Below are 19,867 nucleotides of genomic sequence, written 5' to 3' on the forward strand. Positions count from 1 at the left end.
CCGTTTAACCTGAATCATTTTTTAATTTCTTTTTGTTAAAAATCCTCATTTCATATTCATATAACAACTATACAGTTTAAATAACATAAAGTCTATTAAGTAAATATCTTATAAGGGAGACATCACCCTAATTGCACCCTTTTCTACATACATTTGATGACAAAATGTCTTATGAATGTAGTACATTTTTATTTCAAATCTATACATCGAAGACGCCATCAACATCATTAAAGACAGTACAACTGTAGGGATAGATGTGCAAGGGCAAAAGATTAGTATGCTTAGATTTGCAGATGATATAGCAGTATTAGCATCTAGCAAGGAGGACCTAGAGATAGCCTTAAATAAAATAAAATAGAAGCGGTATTGACAAAATAGTACTGTATGAAAATAAATAAAAGTAAAACAAAAATACTGGTATACAAGGGAAGAAAAAGTAGGGATAGAGCGAATATAAAGATAGGAGAGGAAAAAATAGAAGAAGCGACTGATTTTAGGTATCTAGGAAGTCAGATAAGTCAGGACGGAAGGAGTAGTTGGATTATAAAGCAGAGGATAGCGCAAGGTCGAGTCGCTTTCAATAAAAAGAAGAAACTTCTATGCTCGCAAACGGTTAATTTAGAAATTCGAAAAAGATTGTTAAATATGTATGTTTAGAGCGCGCCGCTATACGGGTGCGAAACATGGACAGTGGGCGCAGCGGAAAATAAAAGGTTAGAAACGTTCGAAATGTGGTGATATAGGCGAATGATGAGGCTACCGTAGATTGAGAAGGTTAGAAATGAAGAGGTGTTAGAAAGAATAGGAGAATAGAGGACTCTATGGAAGTCAATAAGAAATAGACGAGATAGGTTAGTAGGACACCTTTTCAGGTATGAAGGTCTAGTCAGAGAAAAAATGCTTCTATTAGTTTACAAAAAAAGGTAGTGCTAAACAAACAGTACCTACACCATTACTCTAAAAGTTGCCAATGTAAATTCCTTCCACGACTCTTCAAGAAAGTGATAGACACTCAACAAAAATAGTTACATTGTCTTTAAGAAATGTAATGTCTTTCTGTTACTCATTACAAAAGTAATGGATAATTAAACGGCATGCATTACGAATAGTAGTGTTTAATAATTTCCAATATACTGATATATCGATACATATTCATTAATAAAATAACTGTTGATGTATTGATAACTATCGGCAATTATCGTATATATGGATATACCGATAACTATCGATATATATCGATAACTATCGATAGTTATCAGTTGCTATAATTGTTTTCGATATATCGATAATTAGCGATAACTATCGATTTATTAGAGGAGAATAGCAACAAACGGCTTTTACTTTTCTTTCTTTTCTTCCCCTTGGCATCACAGTAGAGTACAAAGCTAAATAGAGATGACGCGTTCTAGATTGATGAAGATTAGAAGTGTTTGAAATATGATTTTATAGGCGGGTAATGAAAATCCCGCGGAAAGAAAAGATTAAAAAGAATAACAGAAAAAAGGGCGCTATATAAGACAATAAAAGACATTAGAGAGGTGGTAGGATGTTTTCTCAGGCATGAAAGGTTAATATGGTTAAAAGCATATCATATGCTGCAGTAGGAATGAAAAGGGGCAGAGTACGACCTAGATAACATTAATAAGTAGGTCGTCGTGTGAGATGTTTTAGCTTTAAAGAAATGCAAAAATTAGCTAGATAACAAGAAATGGAGGTGCCCGTCCAACACCATGATGGTGATGCTGTTCCTTATAAATTTCTGACATAATTAATGAAGCGCTTCGTAATGTAAGGATTTTTTCATAAAGAAAGTTATACCTCTCCGTTTTCAGGCGGATCTCCATTACCAAAAGTTGACGTTACAACTAGTAGCAACGCCTCGTGTTCTATACTAGAAATATCATACTCTGACATGCAGGCAACTTGTGCATTGAAAGCGTGGCTAAACAAGTCCTTCAGTCTTTTAGCGTAGATTTCAGATTTACCCGTTTCAGTAGCATAAATAATCGTGGCTTTGATACGTCTGGATAACGCTCTGCCAAATAACTTCGATGTAAATTTCACAGCCCTGGAAAAAAAGATTAAGATAATTCTTTGGATTGATGGTACACTTAATGCTTTTTACCGCGCAATTTGCTTAAAGTGGAATTTCCGTCTCGGTTTCTTGCTTTTTCCCGAATCTCGACTTTTTTTCCATATGTGGCACTTCCATGCTGGTTCCTAAGCGATAAACAACAGGTTTAACATTTCTTATAAAAGAGAAGCAACCTTTGCNACCCACACAATTTTTTTAATTACCTTAAATACTTGATGAGCCCATTTCTTGAAAGCCTGTTCTTGCCCGCACATTTCATCTCCACAAGAAATTTTTAATAATCTTTCACCGCCGAGTTCTCCAAGAAGATTGTCGACATATTGACCAAATGCACAAAAATTTGGATATGCACTAGATCCAAGAGCAAAAACCGCGAATCTGAAACACCAATGCTATGCAAAAAATATCCAATTGTAATATTTCTACTAGTAACAATTTTCCCATCACATTAACCTATGTATATAGTTTACCTTTACAACTAAAGCAAAACAAAACTATCTTTGTATGTATGTACATAAGCTAAATAAAAAGGACCGTAGAATTCGCATGCAGTTATTTGAAAATTGGAATCAAAACAATAAACATTAAACACGTATTTCTGTCGTATATTAATTTTAGAATCAACCAACCATACAAGTTTTAGAAACGAAGGAAATAAAGACGTACGAAAATGATGCCGTTTTAGTTCAAAAGTATAATGCGGGGGATAATTTGATTAAATTAATAAAAGTTTATTTAAGCAATATTTAATTTGCACAGCAGGGTCTTGTGTTATCCATGCTAGAAGGCTTTTGAAGGAAAATATCGAAATGGAAATTCCTCGAATGTGTGGAACAATAACCTTAAGGGGGTGAAAAATCATTCTGAAAACGAGCAAGAATCACGATTTCAAATATTGTTTTTCTAAATAATATTGAAAAAGGCGCTTGTGAGTTGCTCACATGATGGGCGAACAAAAAAACTGTGTGGCAGGACGTTGCACTCCTCGTTTGAGGTTCGGATACGACTTGAAAAATTTCACAACCTGAAACATTCTATGCAGTGCCGAGTATTAAAACATTTAATGAAAATTTTCTGTGCAGAATACATCTAACAATTAATAAATAGGACAGCTATTTAATAAAAGAAGCGTTCTCTTTTCATTATTGTTACTGTTAAAATTTGCCTCCAACCATGACGTCATAATAAAGATGGACGCTGTACAAGGTGACTGCGCAAGGTTATTACTGCGCATGCTCAGTAGGACAAAAAGTAAAAAATGAACGTATACAACAATATACATTTTGAGGGAGACACTTTTTAGATTCTCTACTTATGTTCAGTTTATCTTTTTTCGTGCAATTTATCTTACTAGTACAAAAATGGAATAGAGAAAACATGCAATTCATAAGTAGACAATAAAGAAAACGTTAAAGAAATACCAACACCGTAAACTTAATTTTTACTAAATGTTAAAGGAAAGAAACCACTAATAGTTGAATCTTGTGTTATTTAATACGTATTTTGTGCTAAACATTCGTGCATTTCATTACGTGCAAAATTTACCTGACGTTACTTAATGGACCGAAAGTATCTTCAGTCAGAGGATCATTGAATGAACCTTTAAGTGACTCCACCTTGCTTAACTTTTTTTTGGAAGTCATGTCTGTTTGACTGTTAGCTTTGATGAACGACTTCGAGGACGCCATGCTTAAAATGATTTTTATTTAAACAAAGACACGAACAATTCATTGTAAAAACTAGTTTTGCCTCTGCCTCTGTTCCTGCAATTGCGGAAGTTCCGCATGCATTTTCACATCCGCTTTTGCATGTTGTTCCGCATTTTTATAACAGAAGCTTATCGGAACTGAACAAAATCAATATATCGGAACAATAAAACATGTAAAAATTTATTACGTTTTTCTGTTGGCTGAACTTGACCGTTTTCAAAACACAATTTAAATGGAACTGCTCGTTGAAGAACTGCATCTTGTACAGATACCTGCCCCAACATTCAACGACTCCTGTGTAACCGTTTATGTTTATGTTTAGTATCAGCGTCAATGCAGCGTTGTAGCCGGCAACATTTTGTTAATAATAATATTGTCCCTATGCAAATATTTTTTTTAATTTTATTATAGTTTAGGGTCTAAATCTATTTCCGAGTATTTCGTATGTTAATCCCTAGACAAAAATTTTCAGTCTCTCTCCAGTCTCTCAGAGTCTAGGTGTTTTTATGGATCTCTCACAGTCTCAGTATGAGAGACTCGAACGGTAAAATTGTTAATTCAGAGATTCGAGTTTCTCACAGAGAGACTGGATTCGAAATGAGGATCTTTCTATGAGCGACTCGAGTCTCTCGTTCAGAGACGGTAAACAATTTTTTTGGCAATTTCTCGACAGTCTCTTTCAGCGNGTTGGCTGAACTTGATCGTTTTCAATACACAATTTAAATTGAATTGCTCGTTACAAAGCTGCATGTTGTGCGGGTACTCTCTGTAACATTGTGAACGTATTATTATTATTAACCGTCTATGTTTATGAAGTATCAGAGTTATAGCTGTCAAAAATTTTGTTAAAAATTACATTGTCCCTGTCCAAATAAATTTATTATAAGTAGTTTAGGGCCCAAATCCATTTCCTAATATTTCGTATGTTAGTTTCCTATTTTAATCTAAAAGCATCCAGAAATTTCAACTTCCCTTTAGCCAGTTCTCCTACATAATTTCATTTTGAAAATACTAATACAGTTGTAGCGTTTATTTATTTTATGTAGTGTTTGCTCAGTGGTGTAAATATTAAGTTAAAAGTGCAATTTTGAAGCCAAAAAGAAGTTTAATTTGGAATTATTTTGTTGATATTAACGATGCAAATTTGTAACAACATATTTGCGAAAAGGGCGCACGACCACTGCATTAAAGAGTTACACTTCCGCTTCCATTTCCGCTTTCGCAAAAATTTACTATTTACTTCCGTTTCCGCTTTTGTTTCCGTTATGAAACTTCCGTTGCATCTCTAATAAAAATATATTCCAATGGACTTGCTGCAGAAGTAGTCACTTCTCCTTGTATATTAGTGCATCCCTTCGTGTTGCTATTTATATCGCTAGTTCTTCGTAACATTTTGAGATCTTTCTATTTTCTCATGTACATATATTAATTTTAGGTACTTATATTAAAAAAGATAAAAAGAGCAACTGCGTAAAAAGCGAACTAAAAAGAAAGAAACAGATCTGGGTAGAAAAGTAAATTAAAAATATGCAAAAAATCACCCAATCGAATATTATAAATAAGTCAGAAGCATACAAATAGTAACAGCCATACCTATAGCAGAAGTCATGCCTCCGACTGCAACTATTTGTCATATTTCACAGTGTGTTTTTTTACAGATTTTGAATGTACTTTTATATCTTGTTTTCACCTTTTTAGTTCGCTTTTATACACTCGGATTTTTTATTTTTTTAATTTAAATTTCTATTGACGACATTTTACTTTTATTATAAATACTGGTTTAATGTAGCTTATAGATCTCCAGGGATATTTAAGTACTTAGCTAGAAAATATGTAGAAATTCTACCTACATAATGAGGTTGTCTAAGTATTAAAGAGTATTAAACAGAGCTTGTGGATATGAAGTAGTTTAAAAGACCTATTGACTAATATCCTCATGATATAGCTGATTAAACTGATTAGCCGTTGGCTTATTATTGGATGAGTCCAGTATCTTCTATCCTTTTCGTCTCTACTAAATCCTTTTTTTAACATTTTATAAAATGCAGATTATTTCTCTTTTAAAGGAACCAAAACAGTTTAGTTTGCTAACGCACTCGTAACCTATTCACATCGACTAAATTATCGTGGAACAATTTAGTTGTAGTGCGCGCATAGCCTTATGTGGCATGTAGATGGCGCCCTCAGTTGGAGCGACACTGTTCTCCCTTGCATTCGTGAGAATGTGATATAAAACTACTCAAGGTCTACTTTACGTGNTGTTTTTTTACAGATTTTGAATGTACTTTTATATCTTGTTTTCACCTTTTTAGTTCGCTTTTATACACTCGGATTTTTTATTTTTTTAATTTAAATTTCTATTGACATTTTACTTTTATTATAAATACTGTTTTAGTGAAGCTTATATATCTCCAGGGATATTTAAGTACTTAGCTAGAAAATATGTAGAAATTCTACCTACATAATGAGGTTGTCTAAGTATTAAACAGTATTAAACAGAGCTTGTGGATATGAAGTAGTTTTCTTAATTTTAAAAGACCTATTGACTAATATGCAATTCAATAGGGCACGCAATTATTTTTTGTCTCTGCCGCCATTTTGTAATTTACGGCTGCCATTTTGAGTTTATAGAAACAAAACCTCCCCTAAACCATCGGACGGTTTAGACAAATCGATAGATATATTCATTTAACCGATTATAAGTTTCGAAGGAATCAAGAATCCTACATCCCATGTACCTACATATCCTTTCTTTGATTTTGCCTCAATCGCAGTCCATCAGTTCATACTACTGTTTAGGAAACGTAACCATATATATGGTGAATAACATAATTACATCATGTAAAAAACTGAATTTATAACCAAGAAATCATACCACTAATGGTACCTAATTTTCAATAGTTGAATTTGGAATTCTTCCTTTAGTTTTGTGTTTTATCGTTGTTTCAAAATAATTTTAATTCACATTTCTCTTTAACGGAATGTGTGTCGGTCCACACTACTGAAGGGAATATTTATTACGACAGATTCATTTAATTATATAAGAGATTGAAAGAAAGATAACAAAAAACTATAGATCTTAATGAATGTAATTCAATTAGTGCAGGCGCTAAGAGGCATTCCATTCCGTTCCGAAAAACTATTTGATCCATTGTGAATGGTAACTTATGCTGTGAAACCGGTGGTTAATTACCGTGTACCCATTATATAAAATTTTGATAATAATAATTAAGGCAAACGGCATTATGTCATGTCAACGCTGGCTAATCCTCTCGATATAAATAAATTATGCGGGAAAAGGCTAAGTTAAGTAAATGGAGATGATTTTTACCATTTTCTTCGGCTTTGTGTCGCAACGACCTACTACGATCCTTACCTTGACAACAGGATAGCGTAATGTAAATCTCGTAAGTGTAAAAAAGTCGTACCAATTAAATTTTCGAAAATTTATAAAATTTAACAAAAATGACAAAGTGTGCAGTGCCCAATTATAAAGAAAATAGATACCATTTCCTTCAAATAATAAAAAATACAAGAAATTGTGGGCTAATGCAATAAGACGATCAAAATTTGCAAAATCGCAACCATATTTAACGTTAGGTTAGGTTAGGTTAACCATATTTGAGGTTATGCGGACATCATTTTACAGAAGATAAATATGTTTTTTAGTTTGTATCAAATTAAGTTTATTAATGTCTTACAAATGTGGTATAATCATAACTCCATCTTGTTCTGATTTTGGGGAGTGCAATTTAGCTTCTATTTTACAAAAAATGCTTATATGTAAAAGTATAAGACGAATTCTCGCAGCAAACAATAGAAGAAGTAGATAATCCTTTACAGTATTATTACTGTGACTAACAAAAAACCATTCAAAATGTTCATAAACAATTACACATATTAAGGTGGTTTTAGGTATTAACCTTTCTACAAGGTCTACCTTTCTGTCACTATATGACGCGCATCACCTTTGCAGTTCTGACTTAAGCTGGTCTAATTTCCATGTGCAATACATTGCACAGGAAGAAAAGCCCGAACTGGATTCCTTGATAACAATTTGCTTAATCAGTTTATGCTCAAACGGAATTTAAGTGTGAATAGATCATACGTGTGGCTCCCTCTATTGATACAATCTTCCCCATTTAACTGCTATTCAACTATTTCGGCGTTTTTATTAATGTGCACTCTAATATTCATATTGAATAAGTTTTCTGACAAGTAGTTATTAAGTTAGCGAAACGATACTGACGAAACAATAACAAAATGAACATATCAAATGGAAAATGTAGCGGTAATCTTCCGAATGATCACAATCCGATTAATGGAAACTGAAATTTCAGTGAAAGATCACCTGCATCGGTTTTTATTTTATATGTATAGGCTGTGTGTAATTACGAAGGGTGTTGATAGTGCAAAAAGGGGTAGGAAAGTACTAAAAAGGTATTGACACCTACCTTAACTGTGAATTTCCGTTCATTATTTCGCCTTCACTTATCCTAAGTTGGTACAAATTCTTCGCAAATTCCTAATGAAGAAAAAAATATTTTCATTAACAACTACAAGACAAGTTTTATTTTAATAAGTACTTCAAAAACAGAGTTACAATTTTATTGCTGTAGGCAAATGACCTACATTATCCATTACTTTTGTAACAAATAATGTAAATTATTTAAATTATCCATTGCTTTTGTAATGAATTATGGAAATATTAATCATAACTTGTTTCTTACTAATCAATGCGTTTAAAGTAATTATGTTCAATTTGCGGGCTTGATAGCTGTGGTCTAGAATTGGTTCTTCTTCGATGAGAACACCCATGAAGTTGTGTATCGAATGGCCATCAAGTCTATATACCGAGCAGTCATGAAAGCCTTACCTTTTTGATCGAACAAAATTTATTTTTAAATAGGAGAACAGAGGACTTTATAGACTTTATAAGAAATAGACGAGATAGGTTAGTAGGACACCTTTTCAGGTATGAAGGTTTAGTCAGAGAAAAAATGCTTCTATTAGTTTACAAAAAAAGGTAGTGCTAAACAAACAGTACCTACACCATTACTCTAAAAGTTGCCAATGTAAATTCCTTCCACGATTCTTCAAGAAAGTGACAGACACTCAACAAAAATAGTTACATTGTCTTTAAGAAATGTAATGTCTTTCTGTTACTCATTACAAAAGTAATGGATAATTAAACGGCATGCATTACGAATAGTAGTGTTTAATAATTTCCAATATACTGATATATCGATACATATTCATTAATAAAATAACTGTTGATGTATTGATAACTACCGGCAATTATCGTATATATGGATATACCGATAACTATCGATATATATCGATAACTATCGATAGTTATCAGTTGCTATAATTGTTTTCGATATATCGATAATTAGCGATAACTATCGATTTATTAGAGGAGAATAGCAACAAACGGCTTTTACTTTTCTTTCTTTTCTTCCCCTTGGCATCACAGTAGAGTACAAAGCTAAATAGAGATGACGCGTTCTAGATTGATGAAGATTAGAAGTGTTTGAAATATGATTTTATAGGCGGGTAATGAAAATCCCGCGGAAAGAAAAGATTAAAAAGAATAACAGAAAAAAGGGCGCTATATAAGACAATAAAAGACATTAGAGAGGTGGTAGGATGTTTTCTCAGGCATGAAAGGTTAATATGGTTAAAAGCATATCATATGCTGCAGTAGGAATGAAAAGGGGCAGAGTACGACCTAGATAACATTAATAAGTAGGTCGTCGTGTGAGATGTTTTAGCTTTAAAGAAATGCAAAAATTAGCTAGATAACAAGAAATGGAGGTGCCCGTCCAACACCATGATGGTGATGCTGTTCCTTATAAATTTCTGACATAATTAATGAAGCGCTTCGTAATGTAAGGATTTTTTCATAAAGAAAGTTATACCTCTCCGTTTTCAGGCGGATCTCCATTACCAAAAGTTGACGTTACAACTAGTAGCAACGCCTCGTGTTCTATACTAGAAATATCATACTCTGACATGCAGGCAACTTGTGCATTGAAAGCGTGGCTAAACAAGTCCTTCAGTCTTTTAGCGTAGATTTCAGATTTACCCGTTTCAGTAGCATAAATAATCGTGGCTTTGATACGTCTGGATAACGCTCTGCCAAATAACTTCGATGTAAATTTCACAGCCCTGGAAAAAAAGATTAAGATAATTCTTTGGATTGATGGTACACTTAATGCTTTTTACCGCGCAATTTGCTTAAAGTGGAATTTCCGTCTCGGTTTCTTGCTTTTTCCCGAATCTCGACTTTTTTTCCATATGTGGCACTTCCAAGNGGTCTAGTCAGAGACATATTAGAGGCAGAAACAGGAGTTAGGAGGGGTAGAGGTAGACCTAGATTAGATTACTGTTCGCAAATAGTTAAGGATGTGGGCTGTTCTAGTTTTAGGGAAATGCGAAGATTAGCTCAGGATAGGAAAGAGTGGAGGTGCGTGTCCAACCAGTCTTAGGACTGACGACCTTATGATGATGATGTTGTTTGATATTTATTAAATTAGATATTCTGATTGATGACGTTAATAACTGTAGTACTTATTTGTGGTTTTCATTTTGTATTTAGTGCAGTTCAATAAACTATTTCAATAATACATCAAATATTCATAAGAGAATGAATATAGCAAATTTTAGTGGAACATTGCAAACCATGTATGACATTCATTTTCTGCCGTGGGTGCATTTGTGTCAGTTCGACATAAAGGAGCTGCAAAGTCCAACTTTTTCCATAGAGTTTTGTTTATAGACAAATGTTGTTTCATGAGAGACGGAATTTTGTTTTCATTATTGATGTGATGCAAAGTCACATCTTGCGTATCCGTTCGCGATTTCAACAACGATTTTCGTATTCATAATACTTGCATGTCGGCGTATAATATAATATAATTTGGTCTACCCGGTAACCCACATATCCATTAGACTGGAAACAATTCAACCATTATGGGAGATTCCAAACATATTTTAGAAGGCTTTAGTTGAAATATGAAAATGCCCTAGGTCGGCCACTTTTAATCACCACATCTCTCACACCATCATCACGACACGAGATTTGAGGCTACTACTAGAGACTGGTCTGCTTTGGGTAATTTTGGCAGCTAAGTTTTTTTTAATATGTATGTATATGTTGATTTTAATTTTGTCAAGATTAACTATTAGCCGTTAGCCGTTATTTATACCAAGCTAAGCACAATTGTTAAGGGCGTTAACCTATAACCTGTAAGAATGTTTATGCGGATGGACGATAACAGTGGGTATAGTCAATAATTTAGTTTATTGTTTTACTGAATGGTGGTGCTCATTGAACATAATTCGTTTTTAAGATTTAACTTGTGTGACATAACTCTTAAAAATTATGTTATACTAATCGGTAAAAAACAGTATCATTAAAGATAATTCCTTGCTTATGTATGAGCTATAAATACTTTTTCACGTCAAAACTGCCGCCGAGATAGAGACGGGGCACAAAGAGCAATGGAAAAGAATGGACTACTCTCTGACATAAAAGGCAGTAAAGGAAGTAAAAATTGTCATATGAAAAGCTGTAACAACTCTTTCGCTTTACATGTACATATAATGTTCCAGTTTATGCAAGGAATAACAAAATGATAAAAGAAAAGCATTAAGGGTAAGTGTAAGCAGAATCCCGGTTGTAAGGGTTCTGTACCGTTATAATGGTGCATTATTGTTGCTTTTAAAAGTTAAATAAACTAAAGTAAAACTAGTTCCCCACGCCATATTCAATGTTTCTTTATTTAAAACATCTTTGCACTTTCAGTTAAGTGAACAGTGCCACGATGAATTGTTTGATAGTTTTAAATTTTCTCTACATATATACATATAGGCTTTCATTTGGTACTATTTACGATCACATGTAGGTATGTATAGGATGAACCTTTTCTTTAAAAAACACGAAATACCCTAACTGAATTGACTAAATTTTAGTCAGGCATTATATAGATCTGGTGACCTCGAATATGACCTTGACTTTAACCTTTGAGTTCGTTTTGTGTAAAGCGATTGCTTTCGACAGTATTTATACTTCGTTAAGTTTCTCTAGCGATGTGACCTTTAGTTTGATCGGCGCAAAGTAGAAAAGAACAGCATTAGGTCAGAAAAGAAAGGAGACAACTCTCGGCCAAACTCTTAACCGGTGAGGGGCCTATAATCCGTACAGTACTGCACGGAAAAATTGAGCATTTCATCCACTAAAATTGCATTGCTAAAATGTGCTGTTATTGGTACCAGTTACTACTGAAAATATCAACGAGATGTTTATTTATATTTGAACATATTAAAGGCTTTAACGCTTGTTTTCGACTTGCACTACTATTCATGATTGAACAAAAATTTTTTTTTGTCCTTACCTACGGTTTTGCCAGCGCGCATCCATTGGAAGGAGCACATCGGCAGAAAAAGTAATTGAAGTATATTGGAAGGAGCGCATCGCTAGAGAAAGTAAATGAAGTATACATATTTTTGAGCCCAGTAAGTTTTTAATCCGAAGTGCTGTTTTTACTTATTTTTCAGTCGGTATATAACTATTCATGAGCAATTAAGAACAATCAAATGTCCGAAAGAGTATGATTGTACATCAATAGATATTTCGGAATTGATTTTAGACAAATTTAGTATGTTTTCAAAAGGTATATGAAATTGTGACCTTACTTGCTAGCGTGCCCTTGGACTTCAAGGTCACTTAAAGGTCAGGTGACTCCTGGATCACGCTATAAGACTAAAAAATCAAAGCCTCTTCAGAGAATGCCAGTTATGAAAGACTGATTAGCCGTTTCATTTTAGAAAAGTTCTATTGATAGACAAATTTCAGTAAATATGTACTCATACGAAGGGTCATCATTGTCTGAATTAGATATGCGAATTTCTGCTAAAGGAATTTTTTATTTGCAGGCATGTGTTTGTTTCCATTAACGCATTTGCGTTTAATTAACTTATTACCTGCAACAATCAGAATTTGTTTGTTAATCAGCTTCCATGACAGCTTCATTATTATACCAATCTCGTCAAAATCATCCCATATGAAAACAGACGCACATCAAAGCATTTCGTGATGGACCGACTGAACGACAGATTAAAAACCTGCTCAACTATTTTATGTCGTACATTCTAAAGGCTGATGAGCGAGTTAAATACAGTTAGGTAATAGAAAAACGAACCTGTTTCAATGATAATAATGTTGGTAGTACGGGAATTACTGCACAAGCGTTCCCCGAGTTGATAACGTGTGTTAATTAACTAGTTATATCTTCTCCCAATTCTTCCTAAGAGGTCATACGTAATACAACTTTGTACTGAGATAACGACTTTAGTAAAAATGTTATAGCTTTTATGTGAATCTTAATAAATTAGGATGCCAAAGTACATAGGGATGCACTATATCCGATCAGTACTCTGAAAAAATTAAGGGAGAAGAAGGTATACGATAAAGAAATAGAATGAACCATCTCGCACCAGTCAGTGATATTCGAGGTCTGTTTAAAAAGTATTGCGAATTTTGTGTTTTTTTTCTAAGATTATTTATTTATTCATGAATATCTATTTTGTCCCCTTCAAAATAATCCCCACCAGATATTATCCACTTGTCTGAACAATTTTTCCAATCCTCCAAGCACTTCAAAAAATCTTTTTCCTTAATCTTGTTCAGCTCCATCTTCGATGCAGTCTTTACCTCCTCAATCGTAGCGTAGCCTCGTCCTTTCATGGGCGTCTTCAATTTTGGGAACAAGAAAAAGTCACAAGGGGCCAGATCGTGGGAACATGGGAGCTGGGGCATTATTAGTGTGTTGTTTTTGGCCAAACATTCGCGTACAAGCAACGATGTGTGATCAGGGGTGTTCTCATGGTACAAAAGAAAATTTTTGTTTATCCACAAATCCTTTGTGAAAATTGAGCTTTGGTTTCCATATTATAACCATAATCCCATGATTCGTCACCAGTTGTGACCTTCTGCAGCAAATTTGGTCGTCGCGGACAGAGTCCAACAGCTCCTTAGCAATGTTAACGCGATGCTGTTTCTGGTCGAAATTGAGCAATTTTGGTACGAATTTTGCAGCGACCAGTCTCATACCCAAATCATTGGTAAAAATCAAATAGCAAGAGTCAATCGATATAACTTCTCTAACGTTGATTCGACGATTGGCCAATATTATTTTCTTCACTTCATCAATGATTTCGTCTGTTGTTGACGTGCTCGGGCGTCCGGCACGTTCTTCGTCGTTCTCATCTTCTCGGACTTCTGAGAACATACCACCGATAAACGTTGCTTCGGCCCAAGATAGTGTCACCATATGCCACAGTCAACATTCGAAATGCGTCTACGCACTTGATTTTGTTTTTTGCACAAAATTTGATACAGATTCTTTGTTTTATTTTTTGGGATAAGCAAAAATCGAAGACAAGTCAAGACACGTCGAACTTGTCGATATAAGTGATGACTTTATCGGTAACCCCAACTGCTCCGGCAGTGATGACGTGTGTAAGTGTAATGCCGCAAGTAGCTTCTCATTGCACCGTCCCTATGTGACCACCATGTCCGCATATTCTGCGTGTGAATGTATTTTTTATTTGATATTTTCACATTCAACTTCTTTTTGTATTTTGTGGTAGATAACTATATGTATACGCAGTGTAGACTACTTCTAATCGTCGACCTGTCTGTGTACCAGCTGTTGCGAAGGTCAGGAATAGGTATGAGTGTCTTGTCATTTGACGTTTGCGTTAACAAAGGGCGATAAGATAATGCGGCTGTCAAACTAGCAGCTATCTTAATCATTTACGGTTCGTTAACTTCGAATAAATTAATTCACTGATAAAATGTTTTAGGTTGGTTTTTCTTTCTTTTTTAAAGATTTATTCTGTTCAGCGAAATGCTATCAAATGGGAGGACCCTAAAAACATGGAGCAGATGAGGAAAATTTTCTTATGTTTTCTATAGTGAATAGCGATATAAAATGATTAGTGTTGGCACAATGCGTGATTGGGCCAACATAAACCCTTGACTGAATTTTGTTGAAGATAAACACGTATTTACTCCAGGACATATTATGAAATTTGAAAAAAAAATACGAATGTGAACCTTGTTATTGTGAATTTTAGTACCTACTGATTACAAACAAAATGATTCAGATGAAATAAATAAAAATAACAACAAATTAATAATAAATAGTGAGGTAACTCTAAGTAACAGCCTGTAAATATTATATCGAAGAGGTGAAGACGTAAAACCTAACAGAAACAAACCTCCAAATTTTTATTCCGGCATCCACTCTTGTGAAACTATTGCTTCCTTGCAAGCATCTAGTTTACATTTCTATTCTTCCTTTTCAAATATATTTTTTGTGTATATAAAGTTACTTACAGTCGGGAAGGACTGGAAATACAAAACCTTTGTTGAAGGAGCCATTACAGCCTTTTGTCAACTTTTCATTCGATTTCGCACTATACAAGAAATCCATCTATTTAACGCTTTTTATGATTGAATTAAAGTTTTACGACCCACATGCGCCATTCCACTATATAAACTTTTCCCTCATTTAAGTTGTAAGTTTTGTTACCAGGTGGCGTATGCTTATTTGATGAATCCGCATCATATATCTAATAAACATGACCTTTGTATTATGCCATACTTCGTTCTTAGTCAATCACAAAACTTCGCAAACTACACTTGACGCTGCTTTATAGGATTACTTTAAACTGTCAAGGAAGTTTAACTTAGCATATTTAATCTTGTGTCCCGTGTAAAGTATCGTTGAATGGGGCGGAAGTTAGAGTCAAATCAAAAATATTTTAAGTTAATTCTACGAATTTCCGAAAGTTTTGCAAGTAAAATAATAATAGTTTCAGGAAAAGCAGAAAGGGTCACAAACTTTTAATACTTTTGGGAAATTCGGATATTATATTTCTTAGGTACAGTTTTATTACAGTGCTTCGCATTCAACGTACACTGGTACATACGTTTTTTATAAATTCGTTTAGAAAAAAAAATCGTTAAAAATTTATCTCGATATAATTATTAAATTATTTATAGTTTGCTGATAAGAACTAATAAGTTTCGATTAACTACTGACTGACGAACAACCCAAAGCTATTTATTTATTTGGTTTGCGTGCCTTCCATGTATGTAAGTCACAGATACAGTTAGCTGTAAATTTCAATAGATGGCGGTAGCTGTATGTTAATATGTAATTCGTTTCATTGGTAAGAATTCAACCTCCCCGTTTTTCCATGGAATTATTACCTCACTGAGAAGGTTTTCCTAACCAGAATGTGTAAACTTTATTTAATAAATAAACCTACCTGGTATTCATAGGATGGTTTCAAATGGTAAAGAGCCATTTCTTGATGAAAGACAGGGGTTGCTGATCCCGACAGGGGAGGCACTATCCATACCCAATCTGCGGGACAGCCATTTCTCAAACGCACCTCATTCTCCAAATGTTTCATGAAAGACTCGGATGCTGTGTGGTGATCAACAATCGTGACGCCTTTTTGTTGAAAACTGTGTAATACAGCAACGTTGCATTCTACCATAGCCTTGTCTTTCCAAAGTGTTATTGGAGTCCGAGTATCAAGACCCATTCCCAGTGCAACTGTCTACAAACAAACATTTTCAAACTGCTCTCCCAAAATTGGTAAAGAAATTATGAAGTAAATTTTAAAAAAATGAAAATTAAATACTGACAAAGTTGGAATTTCTGTGACAATATTACCATACTTCATCATGAAATGTTGGTCAATATTAAAGAAAAAGTCTTACCCCAACTAACCTCAACAGTTTAAAAACAACGCAGACACGTGTTTCGCTCACAACGTGTAAGTTGTCCGCGTTGATTTTAAACTGTTGTGGTTAGTTGGAGTAAGACCTTTGTTTTTGTTTATCAGTACGTTACAGTCTCCTTTATATTTATTTGGTCAATATTAATCGATGTTCATCTACATTTCTAGATAAAAATTTTCAGTCTCTCTCCAGTATCTCAGAGTCTCTCACAGTCTTTCACAGTTTCTCAGTTATTGCCTAGGTGTTTTCATGGATCTCTCACAGTCTCTGTATGAGAGACTCAAACTATAAAATTGTTAATTCAGAGATTCGAGTTTGTCACAGAGAAACTGAATAAATAGAACTGAACAATTGAGACAAAACGCTAAACAGTTTTTTTAACAGTCTCTTTCAGCGACACCAGAGAGATTCGATGAGAGACGTAGACTCGAGCCTCGCCTTCAGAGACTCTGAGAGACTGAACATTTTTATCTCGGAATTATATTACATTAGTTGGCTTTGTTAGACGTAAATAAAAGACTGGATAAACTAACTTTCTAGCGGTTATTTACCTCAAGCATATTATAACGTTGACTATCACACAAATCCCTGCATCCAATTTCGGTACTCATATACCAGCCATTAAAAGGAACCGCGGTAAACTGAAGACCACCACAATCAAACATCATACTTGAAACTGCCGGTAATGCATACCATCTCAAATCTAGCTCTTTGAACCATTTGAATCTAGTGTAAAACAACAAAGTACTGAAATTAATACATTAACAAAAAACTCAAAATTAAGTAAAAACCATTACGAAGACGTTAGAAAAAAGCTCAAATTTCATAAAAGATGGTAGAATTCAGAGCCAATAAAACCCACTGCTTATTACAAATTTCATCAAAAATAATAACAAAACATTGAAGTCAGAAGTACCTTTGTTAGAATGTGGAAATTGCAAATAAGTCTACATTGGTCGAACTGCAAAAGCCTTTCGGTAACGGATAAAAGAATAGTGAAGAAGTTTAAACAGGAAGAAAACGGATTCCACTTGTACAAAACATCAAAACAATTTAAAATATTAACTAGGTACGTTAAATAAAGGAGTAAAACTTAATTATATCGAAATAATGTTTATTAACAATTGCAATAAGTTAAAATATATTCTTAATGATCAAAATACAAATAACTGTTCCTCTTTGAATCTTAACAACAAATTTTAATGCTACCTTTTCTTATAAACTACCTTTATTGTTAGAGTAAAGGTGCCTAGGTATAATTTATTTCTAATCTTATTCTTAACAGTATTTCTTCCACCTGAAGGAGAGAGACATTGTATGGCGAAACAATTGTTGCTGACGGAAGAGAACCACTTCCGGTCGGCGGCAGTACCGTTGCCGGTATTTGATTGTCAGGACCGTTAGCAGCGTTGCCAGCCTCTACGATAATTATGGGGACATACGATAATTTTGCTTCAAATACGATGTACGATATCGTAATTCAAATTTCTATTAAACATACGATAATTCGTGCTTATGGGATGAAATATTTTTAAATAGTAATATGTAGTGGGACTACGACATTTGTTTCTGCCAACTTGTTGCCTTGTTTTTCTACCTTCTTAAAAGTTAATTTGTTAAACCCACGAACATTACAATATAAACAAACAATAAACTATTACTCCTCGCCCGTGTCCCGTAATAAATGACTAAGCTCAGACAACAGGGACTTTAGCTTGCACTACCAAAAGTCCATGGACTTGTAGCAGGTGTAGTTCCGTCTCGCACGACTTCTCTTCTCCTTGATCAAGGAGAACTGCTATAAGTAGATATTGCATCAAGTTACTTTTAAGAGCTCTTCGATTTGGTTCTTGACTTATCTACACTACCCATGACGTGCTGATGAGATCTAACATGTCCGAAATTGCGATCGACGTCTGGTAGTTTCGATTAATTACTGACCTGGAGCTTATACTGTTCTTGTTAATTTGGTTTGCACGCCCATCACGTTTATAAGCTTCATCGTCGATTCAATTAGAGAAGTAGGTGCCTTCCTTAATAAGTCCTTTCAGTAACATATGAATTGGTTCAGTTAGAAGCAGATATCAGCAGATGTCGATATACCACCATAAGTACATAGGTATTATATTGCCTCGAATAGAGTTGAACACATTTCGTACACATTAAGTATTCTACGTATCCTCTTCTAACAAGTAATGAAAATTTGTGAGAGCGGTATAAGAGAGAGAGAGAGAGAGAGAGAGAGAGAGTTGCCTCAGCATCTAATATTATCGTCCACAATGTATCATTATCATTTTCATACAAAATAGAAAGAAAGCATTTGGTAGCTGATAAGTAGACGTGTTACATTTAACGAAATAAAAATAATATGTATGCTGCTCAGTTGTTGTCAGTGAGAGTAAAATAATATTAACTAAAATATTCATATTTATCATTTAATCTAAATATTGAAGATGTAACAAACATCATTGATAATTGGACAACTACAGGGATAGATGCAGGGGCAACAAAATATTAGTATGCTTAGATTTGCAGATGATGTAGCAGTATTAGCTTCCAGTAGAAATGAGTTAAAGGTGGCCTTCAATAAAATAAAAGCGGTATTGATAAAGCAAACAAAAAATACTAGAATGCAAAGGAAGAAAAAATAGGGTAAGAACGAATATAAATGTAAGAGGCTAATTATCGGTATCTAGGAAGTCAGATAACTCAGGATGAAAGGAGCAGTAGAGACATAAAAGACAGGACAGCACAGAGTCGAGTCGCCTTCAAGAAAAAGAAGTCACTTTTATGCTAGAAATTCGAAAAAAATTGTTAAAGGTGTATATCTGGAGAGCGGCGCTGTACAGGTGCGAAACATGGTAGGCGCGGCGGAAAAGAAAAAGTTAGAAACGTTCGTAATATGGTGTTGCAGGCGATTGAAGAAGGTTAGAAATGAAGAGGTGTTAGTAGTAATAGTAAAACAGAAGCCACTGCGCAAGTCAATAAGAAATGGGCCAGATAGATTGGTAGGACACCTTCTCAGGCATGAAGGTCTAGTCAGATCATATTAGAGGCAGAAACAGGAGTTAGGAGGGGTAGAGGTAGACCTAGATTAGATTACTCTTCGCAAATAGTTCAGGATGTGGGCTGTTCTAGTTTTAGGGAAATGCGAAGTTTAGCTCAGGATAGGAAAGAGTGGAGATACGTGTCCAACCAGTCTTAGGACTGACGACCTTATGATGATGATGATGATGA

At 34.4% G+C, this 19,867-nt stretch overlaps 1 protein-coding gene across 1 annotated transcript in view; it reads right to left on the reverse strand.

Annotated features, from left to right (window-relative positions):
• The window catches only part of LOC108740077 (nitric oxide synthase, salivary gland), a 182,566-nt gene that overhangs the window by 16,041 nt on the left and 146,658 nt on the right, over nt 1–19,867 (reverse strand). The window contains exons 6-14 of the mRNA XM_025980368.1: nt 17,182–17,356; nt 16,150–16,446; nt 10,033–10,124; nt 9,726–9,975; nt 8,259–8,329; nt 3,641–3,784; nt 2,299–2,473; nt 2,126–2,220; nt 1,819–2,068 (exon numbers count right to left, since the gene is read on the reverse strand). Coding sequence (XP_025836153.1) covers nt 1,819–2,068; nt 2,126–2,220; nt 2,299–2,473; nt 3,641–3,784; nt 8,259–8,329; nt 9,726–9,975; nt 10,033–10,124; nt 16,150–16,446; nt 17,182–17,356 — 1,549 coding nt within the window. The remainder of the gene's footprint in view (nt 1–1,818; nt 2,069–2,125; nt 2,221–2,298; nt 2,474–3,640; nt 3,785–8,258; nt 8,330–9,725; nt 9,976–10,032; nt 10,125–16,149; nt 16,447–17,181; nt 17,357–19,867) is intronic.

Source organism: Agrilus planipennis, unplaced genomic scaffold (assembly GCF_000699045.2).
Source record: "Agrilus planipennis isolate EAB-ADULT unplaced genomic scaffold, Apla_2.0 scaffold168, whole genome shotgun sequence".
Lineage (NCBI taxonomy): Eukaryota > Metazoa > Arthropoda > Insecta > Coleoptera > Buprestidae > Agrilus > Agrilus planipennis.